This window comes from Triticum dicoccoides, chromosome 7A (genome assembly GCF_002162155.2).
Source record: "Triticum dicoccoides isolate Atlit2015 ecotype Zavitan chromosome 7A, WEW_v2.0, whole genome shotgun sequence".
NCBI lineage: Eukaryota > Viridiplantae > Streptophyta > Magnoliopsida > Poales > Poaceae > Triticum > Triticum dicoccoides.
The window spans coordinates 691,317,334-691,341,030 of NC_041392.1; the positions used below are offsets into that span (position 1 = coordinate 691,317,334).

General features: G+C 45.5%; 1 protein-coding gene and 1 long non-coding RNA gene across 2 annotated transcripts; one reads left to right on the forward strand and one right to left on the reverse strand.

Moving 5' to 3' along the window:
* Window positions 1-13,226: 13,226 nt before the first annotated feature.
* LOC119333606 (protein FAR1-RELATED SEQUENCE 5-like) lies at window positions 13,227-16,076 on the forward strand. Its single transcript, XM_037606450.1, has 7 exons — window positions 13,227-13,328; window positions 13,434-13,686; window positions 13,783-13,868; window positions 14,371-14,471; window positions 14,556-15,013; window positions 15,091-15,381; window positions 15,470-16,076. The coding sequence occupies exons 1-7, from the start codon at window positions 13,270-13,272 to the stop codon at window positions 15,935-15,937; spliced, it is 1,716 nt and encodes a 571-aa protein (XP_037462347.1). The 5' UTR covers window positions 13,227-13,269; the 3' UTR covers window positions 15,938-16,076.
* Window positions 16,077-19,783: 3,707 nt separating this feature from the next.
* Window positions 19,784-21,018, reverse strand: LOC119334389. The gene is made up of 3 exons (XR_005161306.1): window positions 20,898-21,018; window positions 20,250-20,814; window positions 19,784-20,013 (listed from the first exon to the last, which is right to left on the reverse strand). It is a non-coding gene; the product is annotated as an uncharacterized LOC119334389 (long non-coding RNA).
* Window positions 21,019-23,697: the final 2,679 nt, after the last annotated feature.

Sequence of the window (23,697 nt, forward strand, 5' to 3'; positions counted from 1 at the left end):
CACTGCAGAAGATAGAGAGAAAATGAAAGATGTTCCATATGCTTCAGCCATAGGCTCTATCATGTATGCAATGCTGTGTACCAGACCTGATGTGTGCCTTGCTATAAGTCTAGCAGGGAGGTACCAAAGTAATCCAGGAGTGGATCACTCGACAGCGATCAAGAACATCCTGAAGTACCTGAAAAGGACTAAGGATATGTTTCTCGTTTATGGAGGTAACAAAGAGCTCATCATAAATGGTCACATTGATGCAAGCTTTGACACTGATCCGGACGATTCTAAATCACAAACCGGATACGTGTTTTTATTGAACGGTGGAGCTGTCAGTTGGTGCAGTTCTAAACAAAGCGTCATGGCGGGATCTACATGTGAAGCGGAGTACATAGCTGCTTCGGAAGCAGCAAATGAAGGAGTCTGGATGAAGGAGTTCATATCCGATCTAGGTGTCATACCTAGTGCATCGGGTCCAATAAAAATCTTTTGTGACAATACTAGAGCAATTGCCTTAGCGAAGGAATCCAGATTTCACAAGAGAACCAAGCACATCAAGAGACGCTTCAATTCCATCCGGGATTTAATCCAGGTGGGATACATAGAAATTTGCAAGATACATATGGATCTAAATGTTGCAGACCCGTTGACTAAGCCTCTTCCACGAGCAAAATATGATCAGCACCAAGGCTCCATGGGTGTTAGGATCATAGCAGTGTAATCTAGATTATTGACTCTAGTGCAAGTGGGAGACTGAAGGAAATATGCCCTAGAGGCAATAATAAAGTTATTATTTATTTCCTTATATCATGATAAATGTTTATTATTCATGCTAGAATTGTATTAAACGGAAACATAATACATGTGTGAATACATAGACAAACAGAGTGTCACTAGTATGCCTCTACTTGACTAGCTCGTTAATCAAAGATGATTATGTTTCCTAACCATAGACATGAGTTGTCATTTGATTAACGGGATCACATCATTAGGAGAATGATATGATTGACTTGACCCATTCCATTAGCTTAGCACTTGATCGTTTAGTTTGTTGCTATTGCTTTCTTCATAACTTATACATGTTCCTATGACTATGAGATTATGCAACTCCCGTTTACCGGAGGAACACTTTGTGTGCTACCAAACGTCACAACGCAGCTGGGTGATTATAAAGGTACTCTACAGGTGTCTCCAAAGGTACTTGTTGGGTTGGCGTATTTCGAGATTAGGATTTGTCACTCCGATTATCGGAGAGGTATCTCTGGGCCCTCTCGGTAATACACATCACTTAAGCCTTGCAAGCAATGCGACTGAATGAGTTAGTTGCGGAATGATGTATTACGGAATGAGTAAAGAGACTTGCCGGTAACGAGATTGAACTAGGTATTGAGATACCGACGATCGAATCTCGGGCAAGTAACATACCGATGACAAAGGGAACAACATATGTCGTTATGCGGTCTGGCCGATAAAGATCTTCGTAGAATATGTAGGAGCCAATATGGGCATCCAGGTCCTGCTATTGGTTATTGACCAGAGAGGTGTCTTGGTCATGTCTACATAGTTCTCGAACCCGTAGGGTCCGCACGCTTAAACGTTTGTTGACGATATAGTACTATATGAGTTATGTATGTTGGTGACCGAATGTTGTTCGGAGTCCGGGATGAGATCATGGACATGACGAGGAACTCCGGAATGGTCCGGAGATAAAGTTTGATATATGTGATAATAGTGTTTGGTCACCGGAAGGGTTCCACAATTCACCGGAAGGGGTTCCGGATGTTTCCCAAAATGTTTGGGTACGAGAACACTTTATTTGGGCCAAAGGGGAAAGCCCACAAGAGTTTTGGAAAGCGCAAAAGGAAGTTTTGCAGAGTCCAGGGGCCAGACGCTAGGGTACCTGGCGTCTGGGCCGGGAACCCTGGCGTCTGGCCCTGGAGTCCGAGATGGACTCTTGCCTTTCGGGTGAACCCGACTTTGTGGAGGCTTTTACTCCAAGTTTCGACCCCAAGGCTCAACATATAAATAGAGGGGTAGGGCTAGCACCCAAGACATATCAAGAAACACCAAGCTGTGTGCCGGCAACCCCGTCCCCTCTAGTTTATCCTCCGTCCTAGTTTTCGTAGTGCTTAAGCGAAGCCCTACGGAGATTGTTCTTCACCAACACCGTGACCACACCGTCGTGCTGCCGGAACTCATCTACTACTTCGCCCCTCTTGCTGGATCGAGAAGGCGAGGACGTCACCGAGCCGAACGTGTGCAGAACTCGGAGGTGCCGTGCTTTCGGTACTTGGATCGGTTGGATCGTGAAGACGTACGACTACATCAACCGCGTTGATATAACGCTTCCGCGAACGGTCTACGAGGGTACGTAGACAACACTCTCCCCTCTCGTTGCTATGCATCACCATGATCTTGTGTGTGCGTAGGAAATTTTTGAAATTACTACGTTCCCCAACAGGTTGCTACCTCTTGAGCACTGCATTGGATTTCCCCGAAGAGGAGAGGATGATGCAGCAAAGTAGCGTAAGTATTTCCCTTAGTTTTTGAGAAGCAAGGTATCAATCCAATAGGAGGCTACGCGTGAGTCCCTCGTACCTACATAAAAACAATAGCTCAACGCAACCAACGCGCTTAGGGGTTGTCAATCCCTTCACGGTCACTTACGAAAGTGAGATCTGATAGAGATGATAAATAATATTTTTGGTATTTTTGGTATAGAGATGCAAAGTAAAAAGTAAAAGCAAAGTAAAAGCAAAGCAATAATAAAGTGATGGAGATTGATATGATGAGAAAGAGACCCGGGGGCCATAGGTTTCACTAGTGGCTTATCTCAAGAGCATAAGTATTCTACGGTGGGTGAACAAATTACTGTTGAGCAATTGACAGAATTGAGCATAGTTATGAGAATATCTAGGTATGATCATGTATATATGCATCACGTCCAAGACAAGTAGACCGACTCCTGCCTGGATCTACTACTATTACTCCACTCATCGACCGCTATCCAGCATGCATCTAGAGTATTAAGTTAAAAACAAAGTAACGCCTTAAGCAAGATGACATGATGTAGAGGGATAGTTTCATGCAATATGATAAAAAAAACCATCTTGTTATCCTCGATGGCAACAATACAATACGTGCCTTGTTGCCCCTTCTGTCACTGGGAAAGGACACCGCAAGATCGAACCCACAGCTAAGCACTTCTCCCATGGCAAGAAAAACCAATCTAGTAGGCCAAACCAAACTGATAATTCAAAGAGACTTGCAAAGATAACCAATCATACATAAAAGAATTCAGAGAAGATTCAAATATTATTCATAGATACACTTGATCATAAACCCACAATTCATCGGTCTCAACAAACACACCGCAAAAAGAAGATTACATCGAATAGATCTCCACAAGAGAGGGGGTGTCGGTGTCAAAACCGGCGGATCTCGGGTAGGGGGTCCCGAACTGTGCGTCTAGGCCAGATGGTAACAGGAGACAGGGGACACTTTGTTTTACCCAGGTCCGGGCCCTCTAGATGGAGGTAATACCCTACTCCTGCTTGATTAATATTGATGATATGGGTAGCGCAAGAGTAGATCTACCACGAGATCAAGGAGGCTAAACCCTAGAAGCTAGCCTATGGTATGATTGTTGTGTATGGAGTTGATTGCCTAAGGACTACAACCCTCCGGTTTATATAGACACCGGATAGGGTTAGGGTTACACAGAGTCGGTTACAATGGTAGGAGATCTTGAATATCCGCATCACCAAGCTTGCCTTCCACGCCAAGGAAAGTCCCATCCGGAAACGGGACGAAGTCTTCAATCTTGTATATTCACAGTCCATGAGTCCGGCTGAAGGTATAGTCCGGCTACCCGAACACCCCCTAATCCAGGACTCCCTCAGTAGCCCCTGAACCAGGCTTCAATGGCGATGAGTCCGGCGTGCAAATTGTCTTCGGCATTGCAAGGCGGGTTCCTCCTCCAAGTCCTTCATAGAAGATTTGTAAACACCAAGAGTAGTGTCCGGTTCTGCAAAATAAGTTTCCACATATTGCCATAGAGAGAACAATATTGACACAAATCAAATCTGCTGACGTATTCCGCGGTGCGCTATCACACTACGGCCAAGTCCTTTACTTGAATCGTTTTTACTTTTCCACCTCAGCATGTTTTGCGAGGCGGTTTCCTTGGCACGTCTTGTCAAAGCAGAGATCGTCTACCCCCTTTACGGGATTCTCATCAATACGGACGTGGGTAACCCTAACCGCGCCATTTATCATGGCGCTTGGGAGGCAAGCGAGTTTTACTAGGCTGGCGGGGACGCACAACCGCATCCGCCCATATAAGGGGATAAGGATCCACCTTTTTACCTACGCCTTCTTCCTCCTTTGCCTGTCCATCTCCCGCGCACTCGAGCTCCAGCGCCCAAGTCTGCACTTTCTAGCTCTAACGCCGGAATGTATCCGAGCTCCAACGCCGGACTATGTATCTGAGCTCCAACGCCGAACTGTATCCGAGGTGTCGTAAATCACCTTGGTTCAAAGAAGTTTTGAAGAAGTTTAACCGAGCTTAATGCCGGAAATGCCCTCTATGGAGCCAGCCACTAGCGCCCGAGCTTTATGCCGGGCTGCTTCCGAGGTGATGCACCACCCCGAATGTGGGCCGATTTTTGTGAATATTTTTTTTATTGACGCAATTTATTCTCTGCCGAGATATATAGCCAGTAGCCCTCACGGTGTGCGTCGGTCTAAAACCCGAGATGCACCCGAAGGATGACGTAAGACCGCTGATTCCAGTAGCCGCTGAGACTCAGGTTGATTTGCAAAATCGGCCTGAGGATCAAGTCCAAGCTCGGCAGAATACTTTGGGACACTGAAAGCGGCGTGCTCAGTCCTCGAGACTCAGGTTGGGTGCGGCCGACCAACCTGAGGATCAAAATCTCCTCGGAAACTATATTGCACATAAAATTTTCTGCATTAGACAAGCAATGCAGTAGCCCCCGAGACACTGGTCCGGTGGCAACACCAGATCAGGGGATCGATGTGCCCCTTTAATATTTATAAATAATAAGCCCGAAGCCCAGTAGCCCCCGAGCCTTAATGCGGGCACGGGTGGCCGAATTAAGGATCAATATCCATAGTAAAATCACAAATTATGTGTAATGACTCTATGTATCCAAGTACTTTACGTCATGAATGCTCAGATCCGCATTGTACAAAACTTTGTTGACCGACCATCGGCTTCCACCTCCTCGGCCAGTAGCCGAGGAGTGTTTGTCCTACTTTATAAAGCCTTTATGAGGGCAAAGATTTACAACAAACAAGTCAATATGGCCATACGATTTTATAAACAAAGGTACGCAGAGAGTTATATCACTGTTTAACAGAAGAAATGTCTTCCAAAGAAAATAGTCCTGCTATCGGTTCCTTTCTTTGGGTTGTCATGCTAAGCATGATCATTAAACCTCAGCTCTAATGTAAGAGCAAAATATTGAGGATTTAGTTTGGGAGGCCAGTTAATAGCCCCCGGTAGTGTTCGGCGACAGTCGGGGTCAAGCCGTAAACACTTCGGCCATTGTTATGAGTGGCCCGTCATTTAACACAGTCATTGGATCGCTGACCAGTTTACGCATATTGTGACAGTCAGTTTTCGGCTTTCTCCACTGAGGTGCTTAACCGTGTGAGCTAGAAGCACAATCGCAGTGGTTCTCCCTTTGCACGCCTAGCCGAACAAAGCGGAACGTAGGAAGCAAGTGCAGGAGCCGTGCAACCCAACTATTGACCGAAGACACAATTCGAAACCGATGCATATATAGCAATATATGAGAATGTTTTTGCCGAATCCCTAAAAGGTGTCCGGCGTTGCACTGCGAGACTAATGCTGGAAAAGCATAAATAGTTTAAAAGTGCCAAAAAGCTTGGAAAACCAAGAAACGTCAGTAAAAACATGACGTCCGAACAATATCAAGTGTTCGGTGCCAATCCGAAAGTTGGTCTTAGAAAAAAGAAGTGCTTCTGTCGTGCTTTAACATGATATATCCTATCTCAAGACTTCGAGCGGGTTAGCCTACGGCTTCAACCTCCTATCCCGAGGGCGAAGTACTTCTCATCAGGCCAGTTTAGCAAACTAAACTCTAGCGGCTTTGAGAGAGAAATTAGGCTCCCCGGCTAATGACCGCACACTCGTGTCGAAAAAAGGAGTGATAAATAATAATAATAAAACTTTGCAACGACTAAGAAGAAGAACACTTATTATAAAACGGCTCATATAAATTTTAAGAGCCCCCAAGTGACTTGGGTAGAAGAATGATTGCATGTACCGAAGTACTTATATCATATCTATGTTCAACCGAACTTTAAACGCGTCTTAACCGACTGTCGGCTTCTCCCTCTTCGGTTAAGGACCGAAAAGTGTTATGTACTCCATCGGTCGAGAATATCGATGGTGTTTCCAATAACCAGGCAATCAGGCCATAAGGCTGTAACAGACAAAGCGCGCTCAGGGAACTTATGCTATATTACTGCGAAGAGTAAGACGCATCTTCGAAGAAAATAGTACCCCCACCGATACCTTTCTTCGGTGCTCATTGTTATTATGAGACTTGTGCAATAGATTTTTTATACTCATGAGTTCCGTTGTGTGCCGACCATCATTGAATAAGTATAAGAGCGCTAGCTTTCGGCTTCACCCAGTCTGAGGTCCGGCTCGGGTGACCCGATCGTGACAATCGCAGAGGTGCTCCCTTTACTCCCTAGCCGAACAATCGGGAACGTAGGGGTAAACACAGGAGCGAGGCAACCCAGCTTGCAAATCGCTTAAGTCAATGTGGTGCATATTGTGGCGTAATACACGAACAAGGAACGAAGCCGTACAAGTATAATCATATGCAACAGGAAAAGCTTCATAAAGGAAGCCCTCAAGTAAACGGGGTATTTGAACTTATGCGTCACAAACAAAGTTTGGACAAGGAAATTTTTTACAAGCAACTTTTTTCCAAAAAAGTATAATGCTTGGTCGAACCGGACACAAGTTAGAAATTAAAGCTTTGAGCATGAAAGCGACTTAGCTGGTTAATGTGTTCGGTATTGATGACGCGGTCCAAGCTTGATGCGGGGCAAGGTTCTATCCCTCAAGCCGGTCCCGAGGTAGCGGAGCGGAGAGCTTGACACGCCGAAGTGGTGACATAGCACGATCAATGCAGACCGGCAGAGTGACGCCGAAGTCCCCGGATCATTTTCCTGTGCACAAAAAATAGTGCAAACCGGAGATAATAGTAATAATGATAATTAAAAAAATGTTGCATAATAAATAATTTAATTATGCAAAGTGAGGAATAGAAGAAATATGGCCTGGCGCCGAAGTCAATGTCGATGCAGGGCGTCGGCATGATGTAGTAAAGGCGTGGCAAAGCCTGAATTCACAGGTCAGTCCGAGCTCCGGATGCGGCGTTCACCGGACTATGTACGGAAACTGATCGAACCACTACGCGACCGTCGTTAATGCGGTCACCATTTGATAGACCTGTGTACATATCATGGACGAACCAGAGTAATAATTCCTTGGGAAAAATGAACCCGAACAAGCAAAAAATACTGGGATTAATAGCACCTGGTTTATTTGTTGTAGCAATCCGAAGGAAGGTGATTCCCAAAATTGGGACTCACTCCGCACACCCATTGCCTGATGGGCGATAAAATGACGGCATGACAATGCTGGTAAGGGTTGACTCGCCGAGGCAAAGCCCTCGGCCCAGCTAACATGACGGAGCTGGTCGGCTAGTGACGCCGAAGCGTCCGGAGTAGGTTGATGAAGAGATGGCGAAGCCCCCGGTCCAGCCGAGATGTCGAAGCCTCGATGTCAGCCGATGAGTCGAAGTAGGTCGGCATGATGGACACCAGCTTGAAGAAGAAATAGTGCGGCCCTGTCGATGCAGGTCGTGACGTGGTCGATGCCGACTTGATGAAGCGACCGTGCGGCGATGCCGGTATGCCCGCTCCTTGTAATCCGTGGGGCGGCGATGTTGATGATGAATTATCCTTCGCGATGCCGGACTCTTGTTTGGCTTGCCGAGATGATAATCCGAAGAAGTTGAGCTCGGCTAAAGTGACGACGTGTCTAGCGCAGGTCGGCAGCCATGGAGTAATATTGCCGGACTGGTTTGACACTAGTATGATGTTGAAGATCATGTTCAAAAGTTCTTAAAGTTAGTGGGGTGTGTTCGGGAACAAAACACAATACCCCATACAAAAATTCCTTCAAAAGGGATGTCCGAAATCCTGTTCATAAAAAAGATGAACTCGGGTCGGATTCGTTTTCGCGCAGAAAACAGATCCGAAAAGTGTTGCACTAATCGGAAGGTTCCCGGAGTTTGGACGGTCGGAGCGAGCTGAAATTTTGAGAGGTGGTAGATATAGGAATTCCACAGACGATCAACGGTTGGATCTTCCAAATGACGTCCGAGCTAGAAGCTGTACACCACACCCTAAACTCATCCAAATTCCCATCCAGATTTGACAGGGCTCCGATATATCGTGGATTGCCAGAGATTCCTCCATCGGAACTCGACGAAATTTTCCAGGGTTGTTGTAGACTCAATTCCACACAATTCCACCAAAGCGATCGTCAAAGCGATACTCGAGGAGGTGGTGGTGGCGGATACGAATTCGCTGTCCAGAAAAACAGCACGGTCGCTTGAGGGCAATGTTGAAGTTGAGCCCCCGAGTTTCATAGATGATTCCTCCGTGATCTTGATAGAGATCGGAGCTGATGTTTGATGAAGGCCTTCGTCCGGACATGGTGATCCAACACGGGGTACAATTCTTGGTCGAACCAAGGTGACCAGTCGAGCTGGTGACGAAGATGCCGAAGTCGCAGTTGATCTGCAGGCGAGCCATCGATCCTTTTGTCGATCACACAATGGAACTCTCAATGAAAGCACCAATGTCGGTGTCAAAACCGGCGGATCTCGGGTAGGGGGTCCCGAACTGTGCGTCTAGGCCAGATGGTAACAGGAGACATGGGACACTTTGTTTTACCCAGGTTCGGGCCCTCTCGATGGAGGTAATACCCTACTCCTGCTTGATTAATATTGATGATATGGGTAGTACAAGAGTAGATCTACCACGAGATCAAGGAGGCTAAACCCTAGAAGCTAGCCTATGGTATGATTGTTGTGTATGGGGTTGATTGCCTACGGACTACAACCCTTCGGTTTATATAGACACCGGATAGGGTTAGGGTTACACAGAGTCGGTTACAATGGTAGGAGATCTTGAATATCCGCATCGCCAAGCTTGCCTTCCACGCCAAGGAAAGTCCCATCCGGACACGGGACGAAGTCTTCAATCTTGTATCTTCACAGTCCAGGAGTCCGGCTGAAGGTATAGTCCGGCTATCCGAACACCTCCTAATCCAGGACTCCCTCAGGGGGAGAACATTGTATTGAGATCCAAAAAGAGAGAAGAAGCCATCTAGCTGCTAACTATGGACCCGTAGGTCTGAAATAAACTACTCACACTTCATCGGAGGGGCTTGGATGATGATGTAGAAGCCCTCCGTGATCGATGCCCCCTCCGGCGGAGCTCCGAAACAGGCCCCAAGATGAGATCTCGTGGATGAAGAAAGTTGCGGCGATGGAATTAGATTTTTGGCTCTGTCCCCGATCGTTTGGGGGTACATAGGTATATATAGGAGGAAGAAGTACGTTGGTGGAGCTTCGAGGGGCCCACGAGGCAGGGGGCGTGCCCTAGGGGGGGCGCCCTCCACCCTCGTGGCCGCCTCGTGGCTTTCTTGACGGAGGGTCCAAGTCTCCTGGATCTTATCTGATGAGAAAATCACGTTTCCGAAGGTTTCATTCCGCTTGGACTCCGTTTGATATTCTATTTCTCCGAAACACTGAAATAGGCAAAAAACAGCAATTCTGGGATGGGCCTCCGGTTAATAGGTTAGTCCCAAAAATAATATAAAAGTGAAAAATAAAGCCCAATATAGTCCAAAACAGTAGATAATATAGCATGGAGCAATGAAAAATTATAGATACGTTGGAGACGTATCAAGCATCCCCAAGCTTAATTCCTACTCGTCCTCGAGTAGGTAAATGATAAAAAGAGAATTTTTGATGCGGAGTGCTACTTGGCATAATTTTAATGTAATTCTTCTTTAATTATGATATGAATATTCAGATCTGAAAGATTCAAGACAAAAGTTCATATTGACATAAAAATGATAATACTTCAAGCATACTAATTAAGCAATTATGTCTTCTCAAAATAACATGGCCAAAGAAAGTTCATCCCTACAAAATCATATAGTTTAGTCATGTTTGATTTTCGCCACACAAGAATGCTCTCATCATGCACAACCCCGATGACAAGCCAAGCAATTGTTTCATACTTTAGTAATCTCAAATCTATAAACTTTCACGCAATATATGAGCGCGAGCCATGGACATAGCAATATGGGTGGAATAGAATACAATGAGGGGGGTTATGTGGAGAAGACAAAAAGGAGAAAGTCTCACATCAACGAGGCTAATCAATGGTCTATGGAGATGTCCACCGATTGATGTTAATGCAAGGAGTAGGGATTGCCATGCAACGGATGCACTAGAGCTATAAATGTATGGAAACTCAACAAAAGAAACTAGTGGGTGTGCATCCAATTTGTTTGCTCATGAAGACCTAGGGCACTTGAGGAGGCCCATTATTGGAATATACAAGCCAAGTTCTATAATGAAAAATTCCCACTAGTATATGAAAGTGATAACATGAGAGACTCTCTACTATGAAGATCATGGTGCTACTTTGAAGCACAAGTGTGGTAAAAGGATGGTAACATTGTCCCTTCTCTCTTTTTCTCTCATTTTTTTGGGCCTTTTCTTTTTTATGGCCTTTCTATTTTTTTGGGGGCCTTCTCCTTTTTTTTATGGTCTTTCTCTTTTTTTTATTCCTCACTTGGGACAATGCTCTAATTATGATCATCACACTTCTATTTATGAGAGGCGAATTTATGTGCATGGTGGTAGCTGTGCACCGGGGGGTGGCAGCTACGCATGCAGCAGCTGCCGTTCGATTCGCCCCATCGTGCATTGCACTTTTTGGCAGAGTCCTGCCTGCGCCTGTGATTGCCAGGCTATCATATTCCTGCCACAACCTAGATACTAGCTGACCTGTAAAGTTCCCCTTGGGCTTGAACATGATGGTGGGCTGGTAGTTGGGCTTGTGGGCTTTTGGTATGCATTTGTTGCTGGACAGCGATGCACATATGGCTGGTAGTTTATTCAGTCCACCCATCCCTAGCCCTATATAACCTCCCCAATCCACACACTCTTCCATTCACTCTTTGCGCTCCTTCTCTTCTTTGCATGCACAGATGGCCCCTCCCTCTAGAGCAGCTTTGAAGGTTTGCTTCCTTCGTGTGTGCGAACACTTTATTTTCACCCCGCCAAACAAAAAAATCGTTTACTTAATTTTGTTCCTTGTTTTTTCGTTGCTCCAGCGCCCCATGGACAGCGATGAAGACAATGTTGTTCTCACCAGGTTTGTCCTTACTACCATTGGAGATGTTTTTCACGCAACCTTTTTTTGCTAACTTTATAGTTTGTCACTAATGCAGGTCGGCTAGAGCTAAGAAGGCAAGGAACTCGTCAACTCCTTCAGCGCCTGTCCCCCTGCCGCTCCTACGTCACCCTCACCCCCCTGCGGACGATGATGTCGTTGTCGATGCAGCCAAAGCATTGTGCATCTTCTTCAACGTCGTTGATTCTGTCCCAGCTCAGAATCTCCTAAGGCTCCACTTCGCTTCTGAGACAGCTATTTGTGGCAAGCTCTTCATGGCTACGACTGCTCTCATGGCTTTGCTCGGCCACAAGCGCTAGGACATATCAGAGAGCCCCGCCGGTGTTATCTATGTTTCTACTAGAAGCATCGAGGACGCCGTGATGCTCGAATCGCAAGTGCATGCTGCGTTCGGTGTCATACTGTCCTTCCATCACGTGTCTACGGTCGACCGTGAGTTTCGTTATGCACGCGGCGACGCTGCTGCGTTCAAGCTGTATGAGCACGACCGTTTCTGATGTGCGCCTGCTGATGTGGCTTGTGGGTTCGGCATTTTGTATCCTGTTTTCGTTTCTGAAGTGTGCCTGCTGATGTGGCTTCGGCAATCTGTATCGTGTTTTTATCTACATGTTATGTTTCGAAGAGCTTGTCTCTAAAAATAATATTATCTCGTGTTCTATCTCATTACCTTGTCTGTTATGGCTTGTATATAGTATGACTGTTGCAAGAAATGTGTTGCTGAAGTTAGCGTTGCAAGTAGTGCGTCTTTTCGCACAGTCCTTCGGTTTTTTTATGTTTTAAGATAGTACCTTTCTGCGCCTGTGAAAAAATCATCTGCTTTCTCGCCTAGTCTGTGCCGCCTAGCCCGTTATCTCTTTGACGGTGTTGGCTGCTGCGTGTGTACTATCTGTTTTCCTTTGCTAAACGCTACTGTCTCCGTCGTAATAGATTAGACGGGGCAGTGTATCATTCTTTTGGGTCGTGCCAGCTGCCACTTGTCAAAGCGGTATTTGTCATTTTTCGTATCGTAACATCTGCCTTTGCCCAATGTTTCCAGATGGCCTATCTTATTTCTCTATGTAGCTTCCTATAGCTGCATGGCCAAATGGTGTGTGTCGATTCTTCGGTGGTCCGCATGTCATGCGTCTCCCCTTTATATTTTAATATAAGCGCGTTCGAATCTCTGGCTTGTCCGTGCACACCCCTAGGCACTAGGCACGTACTCTGCATGGGCTACGCATGCCTAGTAAAAAATGTAGGCTGCATGCCTACTGCCACTTGTCGACACATCATTGGCGTGCCCCCCTCCTTATGGGTTTCCATACGTATCGTAGCGCTAGCTTCATGGCTATTGCCATGTGGCGAAACTTTATGGGCCTGCATGTCCAATTCATATATTTTATACAGACCATGTTGCCACCAGCTTTCTTCTTTGGCTGCATGGGTCCCATACATTATCTTGTCTCATTTCCTGGTAGTCTTGTCGTCCTTTCTTCTCTCCCCAGCAACCACCTCATTTGCATTACGTATGTGTTCTTCGACCTCTCTTCGCGCCATGTAGTAATGTGCGCGCCTTTATTGCGCGGGAGCGACGTTTTCGGCCAACTCTTCCCGCCAAGTTCGGTTTTCCCTCCCCCTATATAATCGCCACCTTTGTATGCTAGCTCGAATCATCCATTGCTAGCTCAGCGCCTGCATCCAAGTCCCAAACTCGAGATCGCCCCCATGGTTCCTCCTGTATCCGATCCTAGTGGTGCCTTTCAGTCCAGGAGCGTCCCCGACAGGTATTTTTTTTGCTCCCTGGGCAACTGTGATTGTTATTTTAGCGGATAGCATTGTTTTTATCTCTACCTAGATAACGTTTAGTATTTTTTTAATTGTCCCTCTAGGCGCGTAGTTGGTCCTCGCTTACCCACAACTTGGAACTATGGTGCCGTCGAACGCGCATTGCGTGAAGCTTCTGGTCGTGGCGAGCGTTGCATATTCGAGCCTACTGAGGGGTTCGTATTTGAGTCTGCTGAAGAAGCGTACGAGTTCTACAACATGTTTTCCTGGGAGCAGGGCTTCGGGATATGGTACGGACGAAGTCGATGCGGCAAGTCTGGCCGCAAAACAAGACAGGACATCGTATGCGCTTGCGAGGTTTTTTCCAACTGCTGTGCGATTTGCTTTAGTTTGTTTAACATATTTTTGTTGTGTCTAGCCTTTTCATTTCTTTCACATTTTGTGTTGAACCAGGGTCGGGACTCTAGCGATTGTTCACGTACCGCTCGTACTGGGTGCTTGTCGCGCTTGACCTTGTTGCGCGCGGATGATGATTCTTGGTATGTCCGTAAGTTTATTGATGACCACAACCATCCTCTTTCTGTTAGTTGCGGTGAGAAAAGAGTGGAACTCCCATAGTCGCATAGATCGGATGACTAGAGAGCTAGTGCGCCATCTTAGACTTAACAATGTCCAAATATCTCGTGTTTGTTCCATTGATGGTTCCATGCACGGCGATACTGGATATGTTCCATTTAGCAGACAGTCTGTTAGATCTTTATGCGGCCGTTTGGCGCAAGAATCTATAGTCGAAGATATGTCTAAAACTTTGGAGATCTTCGCTAACATGAAGAATAGCGACCCTGGGCTTGTTATTGAGATGGACTTGGATGAGCAGGGGCGTATAAAGTCTTTGTTTTGGGTGCACGGGTCTAGCCGTGCTGATTACGAAGCTTTTGGCGATGTTGTAACTTTCGACACCACTTATCGCACCAATTTGTACAATCTTCCATTCGGGCTTTTTGTGGGAGTCAATAACCATTTCCAAAGTATTATGTTTAGGGCTGTTCTTCTCACCGAAGAGACCATAGAAGCTTTCCGTTGGTGCTTCAGGGTTTTTGCTCACTCTATGGGTGGGAAGAAACCTGTTACTGTGCTTACAGGTATTTTGTCTTTTTTTTAATATTTTTATCTAATTTATATATTTTGTTGCCCTGTGTTTGATCATTTTTTGTACACTTTTTTAGATCAATGCCATCAGATGAGGGTTGCCATTGAGCAAGAGTACCCCGACACCCGGCACCACTGGTGCAAGTGGCACGTCCTTAAGAAGGCCAAGGAGTCTTTGGGCCCTGTGTACACCAAGGATAATGCATTCAAGGCTCAGCTCCATCGCCTGCTCGATGAGATTGTTTCTGTTGAAGAGTTTGAGATGCGTTGGGCTGAACTTATATCCTCTTATTCCTTGACTGATAATGAGTTCCTCCAGCGAGCTTATGATAATAGGGAAATGTGGGCAAAGCCATACTTCACCGAGACTTTTTGTGCTGGGATGACTAGCACACAGCGTAGCGAAAGCGCTAACCATGTTCTGAAGACGTATATTGCTCCTTCGTCCCCAATGCACCACTTTGTTTCGCAGTACAATAGGCTCATCGCGGACCGTGTCGCCGACGAGGCAAAAGAATCACATGCGACTAAGCAGGTATCAACCTGAAAACCATTATGTTTGCTATTTTTGGTATATTAATTAGAATCTGAAGAAGTTTTTTCCTCTTTCAGACCTTGCGCCACCTGAACGTTGGTGTCCCCCTAGAAAGGCATGCTGCTAAGATATACACTCGTGCCCTTTTTTCCCGGTTTGATCGGGAGCTATACCGGGCTGGCTCGTTTGTGTGTCGTCGTGACGATGAGAAGAATGGCATATTTTCTGCTGTTCTCCTTAGTCGTCCAGGTTATGCAGATGGTGGGACAACAGAATTCCAGGTCACTCGTAGTGAATCTGGTGAAACTTATTTTTGCGCATGCAAGATGTTTGAGCATTCAGGCATGCCTTGTCGTCACATCCTCGCTGTGCGTTTCTCTGCCCGCGTGTAATTCTTTTTTTATTTTTTAAGACTTCATATTCGTTGCCTAATTTTGTGTACTTCACCCATCGTAGGTTCTTGTTGGCCTTGTAGTCGTTCAACTCCCATCTGGTTTGGTGCTGAAGAGGTGGACCAGGGAAGCTCGAGACGGCATACCCATCGGGTCTGATGCTTATGTTCAGGCCCACGGTGATTCGTCAGACAAAGCTGCTATGCATTGCTTTATATATGCTTCTGCCATGGAGTTGGTTGCCATCGCCACCAAATCTCGTCCAGCTTTTGAGCTTGCAGTCGATTATGTTAATCGTGCAGCGATGACTGTTGTACCTTCAACCATTGCTGATCAGGACGCACATGACGATGCTCCAGCTCTGGAAGCATCTCCTGATCTCGTGGATCGTCAGCGCGCAAGTGCACCAGCTGCGGCTGCACCGGACACAACAGGAGTACGTGTGGGCGTAAGTCATCCTACGGCCGGGTTCACCCTTGAAATGGTGCCCTGCGTGGCCTATCACCGCCCCACCCCCCGGCGCACGTTTTAGACTGGCAGTTGTCGTAATCTCTTTTTTATAAGTTGATCAGTTGTTGTTGTGCTTCCTATCAGTTTGTCGATGTACTTTCCTCTAGGGCGAGTGGGTGTTTTAATAAAATAAAGTTAAGCTTGTATTGGTATGTTGCCTATCACTTCCTCTGTTTTTACAGGCGCATGTGTAACTTCCCTACTCGCCATGTGTTGCATGCCCATAAGTACACAAACATCCCTTTATCCTGCGTTCCGTTCCAATTTTTGTGCTTTGTCCTTCGGGTAATGTCCATTTGTTTTGTCCACCATGTTAAAAGAATCTCTTACAGCTGTCTCCCTCTTGTTTCAAATTTTGAATTGTTCTGTACACTCCCGCCCGCCAACTACCAATTCCTCGGCTCGGCAAAAGCCCATCCTCTCTGGCTTTGCCTTTAAATATGGCACTATGCTCCTGTAGGTTGTTCACCCTTCATCTCTTGGCTCTATGCTTCGGCTTGGTACTTAGTCTCTTCACTCTTTTCTCCATGTCTCAGTCTTCTTGTGCCTGGCGTTCAAAGTCTAAGCGTTCTGCTCGTGATCTCTCCGTCCCAAATATTACTACTCATTTGCTTTCCGAAGATGTTCGATATCCTTCAATATCTGGTTTCAACTCTCTTGTATCTCGTTTTTCGGACGAACATAGGGATGTTATCGCTTCTTGTGGATTTGGTTCTTTCTCGTGCGGCATAGATATTCTTGCGGTTGATAATTCTTTTACCCTGTGGGTTGTTTCCAAGCTGGACGTGATGCAACATTCTCTCAAATTGTCTACCGATGTTCGTATTTCTCTGTTCCCCGAGTACGTTAACACTGTTTTTGGTCTTCCATGTTCTGGTAAAGAAGTTTGGGACTCGTCCTTGGACAAATCTCAGTCCGCTTATGATCGTCTGGGGCAAGATTTGTCTTTCAGGGCAGGGGCCGAAAACCCGGCAGATGCTGCCGGTCGTGTCATGGAGTCCATTATTACGAATTCCGATGGGAAACCCTTCGATCCAGACACTTTCATAAAATGCTTTATCGTTTATCTCATGGCTTTGTTGGTTGAGATCGACTCCTCGTCTATTCCTCATTCTACTAACTTTTGGCCAGCTCTTGCGAGCAGCGAACCCATCTCTGTTTTCAACTGGGGGTCCTATTTTTTGGAGTCTGTTGTATCTGCTTGCATTGATGCCAGGCGTGCAATCAGAGCCAAGCAAGACGTGCGGGTTCCTGTTGGTGTTGCTATATTCCTACAGGTAAAACGATCTAATCCATCACCGCTAACTTAGTTTGTTTATTGGCTTTTTACTGATATATTCAAAAAAATTCAGATACTTTACCTTGACAGCATGGACTTCCTCGATAGTTCTCCTTGTCAAGATGTCCGACCACGAATTGCTATTTATGATGGTCCTTTAATTTCCAAGCTAATAATGGCCGACACTGTTGGTTTGAGAGGGTCCACCCCTACTCGCATCTTTGGCGCCGCAAAGGTTAACAAAAATGCGTTTCGTTTTATGTTAATTCTCTTGTTAAATTTCTCTTTTTAATTTTAACACACTTTCTCTCTCTTTTGTCCGCTTTTTTATAGCCTCGCCTGTTGGAGTTGTCTGTATTTAAGAGGGAAACACCTTCCTGGCTCCTTACCCTTGGCAAGACTCAGCAGAAAAAACATACGTCAAGAACTGGAGCCAAAGACAAACAATCTGAGAACGTCATCGGCCCATCTAGTTCTGGCAAACATCCTTCTACTATTCTCGAAAGCAAAGCCCACGCGGTAGGCCCGTCTGTCCCTCTAGACACATTGGTAGCTGCACCCTCGACCGTTTTACCCGATTTTTCTGTCTCCCCGGACGGAAATTCGATCGTAAAGCTGTGTGCCGTTTATGTTGCCGGGTCAGCAAAATCTTCCTTCTCTCCCGCGTCCTCTATATCTGTCTGTGTCTCCCAAGCTCACTCTCTCGGAAGCTGTCATCAACTAAATTACGATGATGTTAAGGTGTGGGTCTACGTGTTTAATAATATTCATTTTTATTTTGTACGATGTTTTGGTTTATTTTTTTAGTGTGTACTAGCAAAAGGGCCCGTGCGTTGCTACGGGAGAAAAGTTTATAATCTCCAATGGCCATGACCATATTTTGCTGCATCGGCGAGATACAGTATCACTCTCAATTTTGAGAAATCATGACATTTTTTTAAACTCATGCACATATTTGAAATCGTAAACATTTTTCAAATTTGTGAACACTTTTACAAATTTTCAAACATTTTCTAAAATCAAGAACATTATTTGATTCACGAACATTTTATACTATTTTCATTTTTTTTAAGTGTCAATATTTTTTTAAATAATTTTCTTGAATCGGTGAACATTTCTAGAATCGACGAACATTATTTTGTAAATTGGTGGAGCAATTTTTGAAATCCCCAAACATTTTCTGAAATGCATGACCATTTTTGAATCAACGAACATTTAATGAATGAATAAACTATTTTGTAAGCCACGAACAGTTTTTGAATTTTAAGGATATTTTTCCATTCATAAACATTTTTTGAATTGGCAAAATTCTGTTCAATTTCATTACAATATTTTAATAAACAAACTTTTTAAAAATCATGAACATTTGTTTTCAAAATTTGGAACATTTTTTGAATAAGCAAATATTTTGTTTACAAAATCACGAACATTTTTTGACTCGACAAACATTTGATGATTTATTAAACATTTTATTTCAAAATTCTCATTTTTAATTTTCGGACCTTTTTTGAATTCCCTAATTATTTATGTTGTGTATTGAGAATATAGTAACTTCTGCCAAGAAAATAATTCTAGTAAATCATACACTTGCACTCACCTTCGTGCAGTATTTCTTTTTTCTGTTCGTCCTATACATCGCCTTGTACATGTTCACATTGTGTTCTTTTTATATGAAGGCAATCAGGTGTTGCTTCCATTGATTAAGGAGAGTGTTCAGTACATTGAAATGCAGTACAAGGAAAGGTCAAAATACAAAGAAAATAAAGAACTCTGGTTCAAGAAGATTATTTACAGAGTATAGTTTTGCTTGCTCGAAGCTTGCTGCAATTGGAAGAAATCCACATATAGCTTGTTCTCTGCGAAACTTTGCAAGGCATCAACGCTATCCGTTCAACAAATTATCTCCCCCCAACAAAGTAGTATACTCCTGTGGTCCTACCATGAATTTTAAAATCTGTAGAGAGCCGCATGATTGTTTAGTATTCCAAAAGAATTAAATGCGCCATGGTAATTTAAATTTTGAAACATGCTTTTGCATACGCAATGACGATATGCTCCATTATATCCAATGAAGTAGTGACAAACTGGTTACTGCAGCCTGTTCAAAAAAAGGGCAATGAATTCTTAGCTCAAGTGTAGGATCAGAAAAATGAGACTGACATCCACTGATGGGATAGTAGGCAAGATGAATATGTGTTGCTTCTGCTGGAACTAAATCCTTAGCCATGGCATGCAACATCAGTTTACTTACATTATGAGAAAAAATATTAAAAGCTTTTGGCATAAAAACCTGCATATATTTCTCACTTCTACTGGAAAAACATGTCTAGATGAGCATTATGTCTGTGCAAAATTCAGCTAGCAGCAGCGATAGCAAAATTTAGCTACCACAAAGTTCAACTAGCACCAGCAATGGCAAAATTCAGCTAGCAGTGAAGCACCACATCAACGCTATCTCATTCTCCTTATCACAACCCGACCGAGGCCGTGGCAATGGAGAGAGCAAAAATCGCAAGGGCCTACCCAATAAGTATGACTCAAAACCAGCACAGGTCCCCTTCCCATTTTTTTAACAGGACGCGCTTCAAGCACACTTTCCTCAGCTACATGTATAAAACTACCATCAAGGCTACCAGACAACACATAAGCTCCTTTTCTGGAACATCACACATGTCTTGTTAAGAGGAAATGGGCAATAGCACCACCAAGTAAATCAATCTCGAAGAAGAAATAGTCTCCAGACGTGTTTACTGAACTGTGTTACACAAATGTACGTCAGGTCCCTTCTCTATAGTTTCATATTGGAGAACAATGATGTCCTACAATCATCAAAATGGTGAGGTTAATTTACAAAAACTAACAATTTTTGTTATGATGAAACCTTCTAACTGCATCCAAAGGTTGAGATCAAAGCAAATACATGATCCTCATTCATACAGTGAACTTTTGACAAGAGGTGCCACATTTGGAGTTTGTGTCAGCCACACACACGATACTTTCTGTGGTACAACCTTTGCTATATCTGGAAAATGTAGAATAAAAAAAATCTGAGTACCTGTTTTACTTTGGTTTTCCTGATACAACTGATGAATCCCAGGACACCAGCACACATATTGTCTTCACATTCATTCTCTTTCAATGTTAATAGATGTCCCAAAATTTGTATTCTGAGTTCATACCAATCCTGTAGATTCACCATTTTTCTAAACGAATAAGATTTGCATCACATGTGTAAAAAAATAATGATTTAAGTACTACAGGATATGCCCAACATCAAAGAGTTCTTTTTCCAGTTAGCAAACTATGATATCCTGTAGTTTACAAAAAGCTCACATATCTAGTTCAAAGGAGTAGCTCTTCAAAATTGAGCAGTGGCCTAAAAACTGAAATATTTGGTATGCTTTCAGAGCTGGTGACTTCCCTCTGTTATCTAATTTCTGGGCATTGGCATACTGGCATGATAAAGACATGGTGACTTTGCTATAATTAAATACATGTACCCGCGTGATTCTACAGGACAAATGCAAGGAATGCCCACCAAGTGCATCGCTGCAAGCATGGGAGTTCCTTGCATCTCCAGCGACTACCATCTGATTCTCCAATCCGTCAAACTTCAATACCTACATGAGGAGGCTTAAGTTTTCAAAATAAAATGGAAGGTCAAATTCAAGCAATTATTAAGCAATGCTATAACTCAACTCACACTGAAGTTGGAGGATCTCCTATTGAGACGAAGCTTGCATTCAGAAGACATGCCATCATACACATCAATTACAAATATACCAGCTCCCTTCCAAGCAAAACTGCATCTGACATGGTCGAATTGGTTGAACATTTCATAAATGAAGAATCTGAGTGCTCGCAGTTGTTCGTATCTGTAGAGCCATCATCACTGGTAACATTTAGATCTTGCATGAGATCACTAATCTTTTGCTTGACAAGGCGAGAGATTTATTTGGCTGCAGTCCCATCAAAAAGCAACAATCTCAAATACCCATCAGCTCCAATCTTGCTCAGGTTGTTTTAGTGACACCACTCAAGTGACTTGCGGTCAAAGTGTAAGTCGACTGATGTTCGTCTTGCATCAGTGCTAAGCCACTCAGTACCGCCGACAGGGGGTAACAAAGATAATGAAAAACACATGCCCTCATACTCTAAAGCTAAATAGTAATCTCTTCAATATTGAACACTGCTAAATACTGACCAAAGTTCCAAAGAGTAACCATTTTAATATGCCAGCTCCTTATTTGTGTGCCAAGTGTAGTATTAGAGCATCATTTCTAAGTTCTAACTAATGGGAGTCCTGAGATCCTCGGCGATAGATATACAGTTCGCCCAAGGTGTTTACAAAACAGACATAAAGAGGATTGTACAAAGGTTATGCTTATTGCTTAGTAGTGCTCAGACCTGAGGAAGGCCGTGCCACGGAAAATCATCCTGCAGGTGGAGAGAGACGCGTCTGGCGACGTACATGCTTGTCGATGTCCCCTGTTGGCGACTGACCTGAAAAGCACAACATTGTTGTTATTTCATTGAACACGTTGAGAGCACTAAGACTTTCAACGATCCAAGGTAAGGTAGAAGCTAGAGATGTCACCTGCACTAAAAGCTAGTACACGTGGAACTTGTAAGGCATAGAGAAGACTTGCCACTGCCTGTTGGTCTCCTGCTTGTGCGTCTCTGTTGTGTTCGTCTTCCGCTGCTGCTTCGCTGGAATCGTCACTGTCGGAGTCCTCCTGACGGCACGGTGACACGGGCAAGAAAGCGGATGCGAGAGAAGGAAGCAGTCGCCCTACTCTTTTCCTCCCTCCACCAATCGCCCTTGCCAGACGACCACCACCAGCGCTGGTCCTTCCCTCCACCATCCTCCTCTTCATCTGGCATGAGGAATATGCTCGAGGCTGCTTGTTTGCCTCCCGAAAATCCAAATCAGCGATTCCCTCACGAATCCCCTTCCAGAAATCAAGCGCCCAGCAATCCTTGCCCTCCCCAAGAGCGCAACTCTCGCGTGATTTCTACCTTCCCAAGTTGTGTAATATTTTGCCTCCCCAATCCCTTATATGAGTCGCCTGACATTTCGATGGAGCCCCGATGCATCGGTATGTCGGCCGGCTTACTTCAATCCCAGCGGCGAGGCAGCAACGGGATCGTCCCTGTCCGTCCAAGAAAAACTTTGTCAACTCGGCAAGGACGCACGCACCAGGAGAGGAGTGTCGTGCCCCTCGCGTGCCTGCGCGTCCCGCCCGGCAGAGACTTAGACACCGGTGAGGTCCTCGCTCCCGGACGCCTCTTCATTTTCTCCTCCTTCCTCTCCGTGTGCTATCCCGCTCGCTGCTGCCGCCTAATGCGACGCCCGAGCGTAGCGCCGCCTCCCCGCCATGGCTGCCGCCCCTCGCAAGCTTGCGCCGCCGTGGTCCGTGGCTTTGATGCCGGAGAACTCCTCGCTCTGGCCGACTATTCATGTTTTCCTCCTTCATCTCCACTCATGCCTCCCGCCTCGCTGCCGCCGCCTGATGCGGGCGCCCGAGCACAGCGCTGCCTCCCTGCCATGGCCGCCCCGGCAAGTCAGAAACTTCGCCCGTCCACCCAGATCGAGCAGGGGGAGGCCGGCGGACGGGAGGATCGACGCGGGAGGCTTGGTGGTGGCCGGATCCGGGGCGCGGCGGAGCAGAGGATGCGGATCCGGGCAGTGGCGGCCGGATCCCGTCGGAGTCGTGGCCGGAGGCGGGCGGCGCGGCTGCCGGCGAAGCTCGGGGCGGCCATGGTGGCACTGCAATGAGAGGGGGAGAGAGATGGTGAGAGGGAGGGAGGAAGGTGAGGGAGAGGAGAAGGCAGGGGCGGCCACGTGACCTGGTCGCGGCGGCGGTGATCTCCGGTGAGGCCGGCCGGCGTGGCGAGGCGGCGGAGGAAGGCGGGGTCGGGGCGAGCGCGTGGCGAGGCGGCGGAGGAAGGCGGGGTCGGGGCGAGCGCGTGGCGCGGAGCCGAGCTCCCTGGCTCCGGCGCACGCGTTTCTGCCCCAAAAAGGACTGCGGGTTGAATAGAAACAAATGCGGGGTCGTTTTTGTAAAAACTAAGCGTTTTATAGATACCCACTTAAAATTAGGACTGCGGGCTTATTTCAAAGAAATAGAAGGGCTTTTGCGCAAATATGCCAACGACGTACGGGCAGAAGCATTAGCTACTTTATTAGTAGGGAAAGATTTGTTGTTGCAGCTTGATGTCCTGCTGGCTGCTAAGAGGCATAGAGCTCGTTGCTTGAAAATTCTAACTTCAGCTCGGCTCCAAATTGAAGCTGAAACCAATATTCTTATGAGAGCAATGATTGGTTCGAGCTCTTCCCCTGTTACCGACTCTCTGTCGACCACGCCAGTTTCCGGTCATTGTCCTTACTCATCCATTCTTTAAAAAAAACATGTCTATATTTTCCTAGTGTTCTTTTGCTCTTATTTTGTATTTAAAAAACTCATATATTCCTGCAGGCACAGGAAGTGAATCTGATACTA

What these genes read in the sequence shown, in the direction of transcription:
- LOC119333606 (XM_037606450.1), top strand. Translation starts at nt 13,270, where the DNA reads ATGGTTCCTCCTGTATCCGATCCTAGTGGTGCCTTTCAGTCCAGGAGC. An exon ending in TCCAGGAGCGTCCCCGACAG is followed by an intron (nt 13,329 to 13,433) that starts GTATTTTTTTTG and finishes TTGTCCCTCTAG; the next exon opens with GCGCGTAGTTGGTCCTCGCT. An exon ending in ACATCGTATGCGCTTGCGAG is followed by an intron (nt 13,687 to 13,782) that starts GTTTTTTCCAAC and finishes GTGTTGAACCAG; the next exon opens with GGTCGGGACTCTAGCGATTG.